Genomic DNA, 10,000 nt, shown 5'->3' with positions numbered 1-10,000 from the left:
CCTGTTTGATGGTGAAAACCTGCAGCGAGCAGCTGTTTTTAAAGAGGAACCAATGAGAGATGAGATGAGGAGGAAAGTGTTGAGAGACGGACCAACACACTGTTGGGTCGAGTCTGCACATGATAGAAAAACACCAGTTTATACTTTACAATCCAGTTCTCTGTTTAAATGATGCTGTCAGCAGGTTCACAACTGTCACGGTTCGTTTTTACACACGTGTGCTTTCAGGAGTAACAACAGCAGACTTACATTTAAAAATCTACTCCTGAATAAACTTTATATAAACAAACAAAGACTGCAAATATATATAAAATCTCCCAAAACCACAAATGTTGAACAAACTGCAGACTTTACTGTGAGACAGAACTGAGGGCAGAATGAACCCACGCACTCACTCAGGCTCCTGCTGGCAAGAAAAATCAGATAAATATTTGATTCCTAAATTTCATGACTAAATATGGTCTAAAGTGATGTGAGTGTGAGCGTGAGGAGGGCGAGGGAGCGATGAAGAGAGACGAGGGAGGACAGATGGAGAGAGAGCGAGGTAGAGTGGACACAGGGAGAGAGAGAGCAGGACGCAGCTTCATGCCCTAATTAGGAAGTTTTCCCAGAGTGCTTTGTTCATTCAGTAAAGGACAGTAGTAGTGCTCTGGGGAGGAGGGGAGGGTGGGGGGGGGGGGGTGTGATGTCACTGCTGTCACGTGAGAACCTCACAATTCCAATTTTGGTGATGTGGATGTTGCACTTCACCAAAATCAAGTTTTTACACTTTCATCCTTGTGGCTGCTGTGAAACCTCCTGACTCACTAGTCTGGATACTACAGTTTATATGGCCAAAAGTATGTGGACACACCTTCAGTCCCTCAGAATGAATGTCAGTGTTTGTTGTCAGCAGCTGCACAAGAAGCTTTCTGATTCGTTACTTTTTCTGCGTCCTGCAGGAACACTTTTCTGTCAAAGCTGCAACTTTAGATTGATTTTTGTATTTTTGTGTTTGTCTGAACTCTTCCTGTTTGACTCTTATTAAATCATCAGAAATATATGATTATATTTAATACTACAGTGTAGAAATACTATTACTATTATGATTGATCCATATGATACTGTTATTGTATACTTTGTTGGTGAGTTTTATGTATTTAAGACCTTTTTAAGACGCTGCAGTCTCGCTGCATGCTACATACCCGACCCTATACAAACAAACAGTAAACGATAAATAAAAACATGCAGTGATGGAACGTTCAGTTGTCCACATACTTGTGGCCATGTTTTATACGTGTTAATGACTGTATGAATGATGTAATGTGTATATCGTTCATGTTCGGGGATCATAAATCTAACAATCAAGGTTTTAACTTGACAGTGCTGAAGGCCACCTGCAGGGGTTTCTGGGTAATGGAGTTTTATAATGACGTGGTTCTTTCTTCTTCTGTCCCCGCAGTGTGACTCGGTGTCGTAGAGTTGTTGCTCGCCCACAGCGCCCCCTGCAGTCATGTGTGATGATGAGGAGAGCACCGCTCTGGTCTGTGATAATGGATCCGGTCTCTGTAAGGCCGGGTTCGCCGGAGACGACGCCCCCAGAGCCGTCTTCCCCTCCATTGTGGGCCGACCCCGCCACCAGGTGACAGCTGATTGGTCCGCACACAGACAGGCTGATGCTAATGCTAACGCTACCGATAACAGCCGCAAACAAACATTCACAACATTGTTTCTTTAGGATTCATGGAAATGCTGTTACATGAACTACCTGTCTCTCTCTCTATGACCTGTCTCTCTCTCTATGACCTATCTCTCTCTCTATGACCCGTCTCCCTCTCTCTGACTCGTCTCCCTCTCTCTGACCCGTCTGACCCGTCTCTCTCTCTATGACCTGTCTCTCTCTCTATGACCCGTCTCCCTCTCTCTGACTCGTCTCCCTCTCTCTGACCCGTCTGACCCGTCTCTCTCTCTCTGACCTGTCTCCCTCTCTCTGACTCGTCTCCCTCTCTCTGACCCGTCTGACCCGTCTCTCTCTCTCTGACCTGTCTCCCTCTCTCTGACCCGTCTCTCTCTCTATGACCCGTCTCTCTCTCTCTATGACCCGTCTCTCTCTCTCTATGACCCGTCTCTCTCTCTCTGACTCGTCTCCCTCTCTCTGACCCGTCTGACCTGTCTCCCTCTCTCTGACCCGTCTGACCCGTCTCCCTCTCTCTGACTCGTCTCCCTCTCTCTGACCCGTCTGACCCGTCTCTCTCTCTCTGACCTGTCTCCCTCTCTCTGACCCGTCTCTCTCTCTATGACCCGTCTCTCTCTCTCTGACCTGTCTCCCTCTCTCTGACCCGTCTGACCCGTCTCTCTCTCTCTGACCTGTCTCCCTCTCTCTGACCCGTCTCTCTCTCTATGACCCGTCTCTCTCTCTCTGACCTGTCTCCCTCTCTCTGACCCGTCTGACCCGTCTCCTCTCTCTGACCCGTCTCCCTCTCTCTGACTCGTCTCCCTCTCTCTGACCCGTCTGACCCGTCTCTCTCTCTCTGACCTGTCTCCCTCTCTCTGACCCGTCTCCCTCTCTCTGACCCGTCTCTCTCTCTCTGACCCGTCTCTCTCTCTCTGACCCGTCTCTCTCTCTCTGACCCGTCTGACCTGTCTCCCTCTCTCTGACCCGTCTCTCTCTCAGGGAGTGATGGTGGGTATGGGGCAGAAGGACAGCTATGTGGGGGACGAGGCTCAGAGTAAGAGAGGAATCCTCACCCTGAAATATCCCATCGAACACGGCATCATCACCAACTGGGACGACATGGAGAAGGTTCCTCACACATCCTCATATCTATAACAACACATGAACGGATCAATAAATATCCTCATGTGGTCATAACGACTATTATCTGCTCTGTGATTGGTCAGATCTGGCATCACTCCTTCTACAACGAGCTGCGAGTGGCTCCAGAGGAACATCCCACCCTGCTGACTGAAGCTCCTCTCAACCCCAAAGCCAACAGGGAGAAGATGACGCAGGTACGCCGACAGTACTACACATAATACTACACAGTACTACACATAATACTACACAGTACTACACATAATACTACACAGTACTACACATAATACTACACTGGACTACACATAATACTACACAGTACTACACATAATACTACACTGCACTACATGTTATACTACACTGGACTACACTGTACTACACATAATACTACACTGGACTACACTGGACTACACGTTATACTACACTGGACTACACATAATACTACACTGGACTACACTGTACTACACATAATACTACACTGGACTACACTGGACTACACGTTATACTACACTATACTACACATAATACTACACTGGACTACACTGGACTACACGTTATACTACACTGGACTACACATAATACTACACTGGACTACACTGGACTACACGTTATACTACACTGGACTACACATAATACTACACTGGACTACACTGTACTACACATAATACTACACTGGACTACACTGGACTACACGTTATACTACACTATACTACACATAATACTACACTGGACTACACTGGACTACACGTTATACTACACTGGACTACACATAATACTAAACTGGACTACACATAATACTACACTGCACTACATGTTATACTACACTGGACTACACTGTACTACACATAATACTACACTGGACTACACTGTACTACACATAATACTACACTGGACTACACTGTACTACACGTTACACTACACTGGACTACACATAATACTACACTGCACTACATGTTATACTACACTGGACTACACTGTACTACACATAATACTACACTGGACTACACTGGACTACACGTTATACTACACTGGACTACACATTATACTGCACTGGACTACACATTATACTACACTGGACTACACATTATACTACACTGTACTACACATTATACTACACTGGACTACACATTATACTACACTGGACTACACTGTACTACACATAATACTACACTGGACTACACTGTACTACACGTTACACTACACTGGACTACACATAATACTACACTGGACTACACTGGACTACACATTATACTACACTGGACTACACTGTACTACACATAATACTACACTGGACTACACATAATACTACACTGGACTACACTGTACTACACATAATACTACACTGGACTACACATAATACTACACTGGACTACACTGTACTACACATTATACTACACTGGACTACACATTATACTACACTGGACTACACATTATACTACACTGGACTACACTGTACTACACATAATACTACACTGGATTACACTGTACTACACGTTACACTACACTGGACTACACATAATACTACACTGGACTACACTGTACTACACGTTACACTACACTGTACTACACATTATACTACACTGGACTACACATAATACTACACTGTACTACACATAATACTACACTGTACTACACTGTACTACACGTTACACTACACTGGACTACACATAATACTACACTGTACTACACGTTACACTGCACTGTACTACACATAATACTACACTGTACTACACGTTACACTACACTGGACTACACATAATACTACACTGGACTACACTGTACTACACATTATACTACACTGGACTACACATTATACTACACTGGACTACACATTATACTACACTGGACTACACTGTACTACACATAATACTACACTGGACTACACTGTACTACACATTATACTACACTGGACTACACATTATACTACACTGGACTACACATTATACTACACTGGACTACACTGTACTACACATAATACTACACTGGATTACACTGTACTACACGTTACACTACACTGGACTACACATAATACTACACTGGACTACACTGTACTACACGTTACACTACACTGTACTACACATTATACTACACTGGACTACACATAATACTACACTGTACTACACATAATACTACACTGTACTACACTGTACTACACGTTACACTACACTGGACTACACATAATACTACACTGTACTACACGTTACACTACACTGGACTACACATAATACTACACTGGACTACACATAATACTACACTGGACTACACATAATACTACACTGTACTACACATAATACTACACTGGACTACACTGTACTACACGTTACACTACACTGGACTACACGTTACACTACACTGGACTACACTGTACTACACATTATACTACACTGGACTACACTGTACTACATATAATACTACACTGGACTACACTGTACTACACGTTACACTACACTGCACTACACGTTATACTACACTGGACTACACATTATACTACACTGGACTACACTGTACTACATATAATACTACACTGGACTACACTGTACTACACGTTACACTACACTGGACTACGCATTATACTACACTGGACTACACTGTACTACATATAATACTACACTGTACTACACGTTACACTACACTGGACTACACATTATACTACACTGGACTACACTGTACTACACGTTACACTACACTGGACTACGCATTATACTACACTGGACTACACTGTACTACATATAATACTACACTGTACTACACGTTACACTACACTGGACTACACATAATACTACACTGGACTACACTGTACTACACGTTACACTACACTGGACTACACATAATACTACACTGGACTACACTGTACTACACGTTATACTACACTGGACTACACTGTACTACACATTATACTACACTGGACTACACTGTACTACACGTTATACTACACTGGACTACACTGGACTACACGTTATACTACACTGTACTACACGTTATACTACACTGGACTACATGTTATACTACACGTTATACTACACTGGACTACACGTTATACTACACTGTACTACACGTTATACTACACTGGACTACACGTTATACTACACTGGACTACATGTTATACTACACTGTACTACACGTTATACTACACTGGACTACATGTTATACTACACGTTATACTACACTGGACTACACGTTATACTACACTGGACTACACTGTACTACACGTTATACTACACGTTATACTACACTGGACTACACTGTACTACACGTTATACTACACTGTACTACACGTTATACTACACTGGACTACATGTTATACTACACGTTATACTACACTGGACTACACGTTATACTACACTGGACTACACTGTACTACACGTTATACTACACTGTACTACACGTTATACTACACTGGACTACATGTTATACTACATGTTATACTACACTGGACTACACGTTATACTACACTGGACTACACTGTACTACACATTGTACTACATTATACTGCACTATACAACATATAATACTATACTACATTATACTACACTATACTACACTATACTACATTATACTGCACTATACAACACATAATACGACATAATACGACTATACTACATATTATACTATACTATGCTATACAACACTATACTGCATATTATATCATACTACACTATACTATTGTATACTACGCTATACTACACTATACCATGCTATACTACACTATACTATTGTATACTACATATTATACTATACTACACTATACTATGATATACTACGCTATACTACACTATACTACATATTATACTATACCATGCTATACTACACTATACTACATATTATACTATACTACATTATACTACACTATACTACGCTATACTACACTATACTACACTATACTACACTATACTACGCTATACTACACTATACTACGCTATACTACACTATACTACACTATACTATGCTATACTACGCTATACTACACTATACTACGCTATACTACACTATACTACATTATACTACACTATACTACATTATACTACACTATACTACGCTATACTACACTATACTACACTATACTACACTATACTACGCTATACTACGCTATACTACACTATACTACGCTATACTACACTATACTACATTATACTACACTATACTACGCTATACTACACTATACTACATTATACTACACTATACTACACTATACTACACTATACTACGCTATACTACACTATACTACATTATACTACACTATACTACACTATACTACACTATACTACGCTATACTACACTATACTACACTATACTACGCCACACCACAGTGTCCTACAGTATAAAGTCAGAACATAAAGAGGCAGATGTTTCCCAGCAGCAGAGTGAACGTTGGACTTACGTTACGTGAATGTTTGACACATGGACTTTCTGCAGGTTTAAACTGTGTGTGTTTGTTTGTAGATCATGTTCGAGACCTTTAATGTTCCCGCCATGTACGTGGCCATCCAGGCCGTCCTGTCCCTGTACGCCTCTGGGCGTACCACAGGTTGGTCCACACGCCTCCCTTTTCTCCTCCTGGTGTACTTTTAGTTTTTTCCACGATTCATTCATTTAACCCTCCTTCTCCTTCTGTCGTCCTACCTGTCTGCCTGTCGTCCTACCTGTCTGCCTGTCTGTCTGCCTGTGTATGTGTGTGTGTGTGTGTGTGTGTGTGTGTGTGTGTGTGTGTGTGTGTGTGTGCAGGTATCGTCCTGGACTCCGGCGACGGCGTCACCCACAACGTGCCGATCTACGAGGGCTACGCTCTGCCTCACGCCATCATGAGGTTGGACCTGGCGGGCCGCGACCTCACCGACTACCTCATGAAGATCCTGACTGAGCGAGGCTACAGCTTCGTCACCACCGGTACGACACCGCTCCCCGCCACGTTTCTCTGAGCGTCACACGCAGACCATGAAGCGTCTCTGAACCCGTCTGTCTCTCTGTGTTCCTGTCTCTCTGCAGCCGAGAGAGAAATTGTGCGGGACATCAAGGAGAAGTTGTGCTACGTCGCTCTGGACTTTGAGAATGAGATGGGGACGGCGGCCACCTCGTCCTCTCTGGAGAAGAGCTACGAGCTGCCCGACGGACAGGTCATCACCATCGGCAACGAGAGGTTCCGCTGCCCCGAGACGCTGTTCCAGCCCTCCTTCATCGGTCAGACACCTGTCTGTCTGTCTCCTGTCTGTCCACCTGTCTGTCTACCTGCCTGTCTACCTGTCTATCTACCTGTCTGTCTCCTGTCTGTCTCCTGTCTGTCTACCTGTCTGTCTACCTGTCTGTCCAACTGTCTATCTACCTGTCTGTCTCCTGTCTGTCTCCTGTCTGTCCAACTGTCTATCTCCTGCCTGTCTACCTGTCTATCTACCTGTCTGTCTCCTGTCTGTCCAACTGTCTATCTACCTCTCTGTCTCCTGTCTGTCCAACTGTCTATCTACCTGTCTGTTTACCTGTCTGTCTCCTCCCTGTCTACCTGTCTGTCTCCTGTCTGTCCAACTGTCTATCTACCTGTCTGTTTACCTGTCTGTCTCCTCCCTGTCTACCTGTCTGTCTCCTGTCTGTCCAACTGTCTATCTACCTGTCTGTCTCCTCCCTGTTCCTGTCTGTCTCCTGTCTGTCTCCTGCCTGTCTACCTGTCTGTCTCACCCATCTCGTCGTGTCCTGCAGGTATGGAGTCGGCAGGTATCCATGAGACGACCTACAACAGCATCATGAAGTGTGACATTGACATCCGTAAGGACCTGTACGCCAACAACGTTCTGTCCGGAGGAACCACCATGTACCCGGGTATCGCTGACCGCATGCAGAAGGAGATCACCGCGCTGGCTCCCAGCACCATGAAGATCAAGGTGACTCATTATTATGAAGAATTTTTTATCTCAAAACTATATTTACCACATTTGGCCAGTTAGCTTCTATTAGCTACAGCAATGCTAACATGATTGTGAATCAACCCAGCAGAGGCTTAGCTTAGCTTCTCCAGGCTACACATGCTACGCAGCGGTCGTTACTCAGCATCACGCTGAAGAGCTAGCGTTAGCAGCTAGTTCCTGTTGGCCTGAGTGTTTCTCTGATGAACACTTTTAGATTTAAAATGTAACCAGCTAACATTAGCTGCTGATGCTAACACTGTCTCTTTGTGCTGATTAGTAACCAAAGCTCACAACCCCACCTAGCTAGTTAGCCAGCTAGGAAGGTAGCATGTGCAACCTTGTTAAGCTAAATAAATAAAGATCAGTGTTTCCTCAGTATTCATTCAGCACCGCCGCTGCTACAATTCCAGACGATCATTCATCTCAACAAGCTACTTATGATTTTCACTCGCACAATAACGTTACTGTGGATTTTTTTTAGTCATCCTCCCTCTCTTTGTTCTACCTGAAAGGTAGAAGAGTGGCGTAACGTTAGCTCCCGTAGCTCCATTAAGGAATAAGGCAGTGCATGTGTGTGTAGTTGCGTGAGTGCAGAGAGAGCGGCGGAAACATGACGTGAACGTGAGCGGAGCAGAGGAAAAGGTTAACAGCACAGTCTGTACGTGCAGTCTGTACTGTTAACAGTACAGTCTGTGGTTAACAGTACAGACTGTACTGTTAACCACAGACTGTACGTACAGTCTGTACTGTTAACCACAGTCTGTGGTTAACAGTACAGACTGTACTGTTAACAGCACAGTCTGTATGTACAGACTGTACTGTTAACAGCACAGTCTGTATGTACAGTCTGTGCTGTTAACCACAGACTGTACATACAGACTGTGGTTAACAGCACAGTCTGTGACTTTGTGATTTTGTATGTGTGCTCTACAGATAAACTCACCCTAACAGGAGCTAACTGCTTAAGTCTGGCAGCAGCGGTTGAACTTGCTAACGAAGAGAAGCAGGCGACATGTGGAGTAAACCTGAAACAATTAGTCGATTCATTGATTAGTTGCCAACTATTATTATAAGAAATTAATCGTCTGGAGTCATTTTTTAAGAAGAAAAAGTACAAATTCTCTGATTGCAGCTTCTTAAATGTGAATATTTTCTGGTTTCTTTAGTCCTTTATGACAGTAAACTGAATATCTGACATTTTGCTGCTGATACACTAAATGTTCCTGTTAATAATGTGATGAAGGCCATCTTTAGAGCCAGTGTTGAAAACAGAACAATCATCCACATAGAAACTGAACATTTTAAGGGGTTTTAG

At 43.4% G+C, this 10,000-nt stretch overlaps 1 protein-coding gene and 1 long non-coding RNA gene across 2 annotated transcripts in view; one reads left to right on the top strand and one right to left on the bottom strand.

Annotated features, from left to right (window-relative positions):
• acta2 (actin alpha 2, smooth muscle) overlaps nucleotides 1-10,000 on the top strand; it is a 12,893-nt gene that overhangs the window by 1,766 nt on the left and 1,127 nt on the right. The window contains exons 2-8 of the mRNA XM_067577340.1: nucleotides 1,442-1,621; nucleotides 2,654-2,782; nucleotides 2,881-2,991; nucleotides 7,235-7,319; nucleotides 7,517-7,678; nucleotides 7,778-7,969; nucleotides 8,480-8,661. Coding sequence (XP_067433441.1) covers nucleotides 1,493-1,621; nucleotides 2,654-2,782; nucleotides 2,881-2,991; nucleotides 7,235-7,319; nucleotides 7,517-7,678; nucleotides 7,778-7,969; nucleotides 8,480-8,661 — 990 coding nt within the window. The 5' untranslated portion in view covers nucleotides 1,442-1,492. The remainder of the gene's footprint in view (nucleotides 1-1,441; nucleotides 1,622-2,653; nucleotides 2,783-2,880; nucleotides 2,992-7,234; nucleotides 7,320-7,516; nucleotides 7,679-7,777; nucleotides 7,970-8,479; nucleotides 8,662-10,000) is intronic.
• The window catches only part of LOC137172752 (uncharacterized), a 57,930-nt gene continuing 55,912 nt past the window's right edge, over nucleotides 7,983-10,000 (bottom strand). Inside the window, exons 2-4 of the long non-coding RNA XR_010925044.1 lie at nucleotides 8,251-8,390; nucleotides 8,076-8,111; nucleotides 7,983-8,041 (exon numbers count right to left, since the gene is read on the bottom strand). This is a non-coding gene — a long non-coding RNA (uncharacterized lncRNA). The remainder of the gene's footprint in view (nucleotides 8,042-8,075; nucleotides 8,112-8,250; nucleotides 8,391-10,000) is intronic.

Source organism: Thunnus thynnus, chromosome 20 (assembly GCF_963924715.1).
Source record: "Thunnus thynnus chromosome 20, fThuThy2.1, whole genome shotgun sequence".
NCBI classification, from domain to species: domain Eukaryota; kingdom Metazoa; phylum Chordata; class Actinopteri; order Scombriformes; family Scombridae; genus Thunnus; species Thunnus thynnus.
The sequence above is the reverse complement of the archived record's forward strand: the minus strand, read 5'-3'. Positions and strand labels throughout refer to the sequence as shown.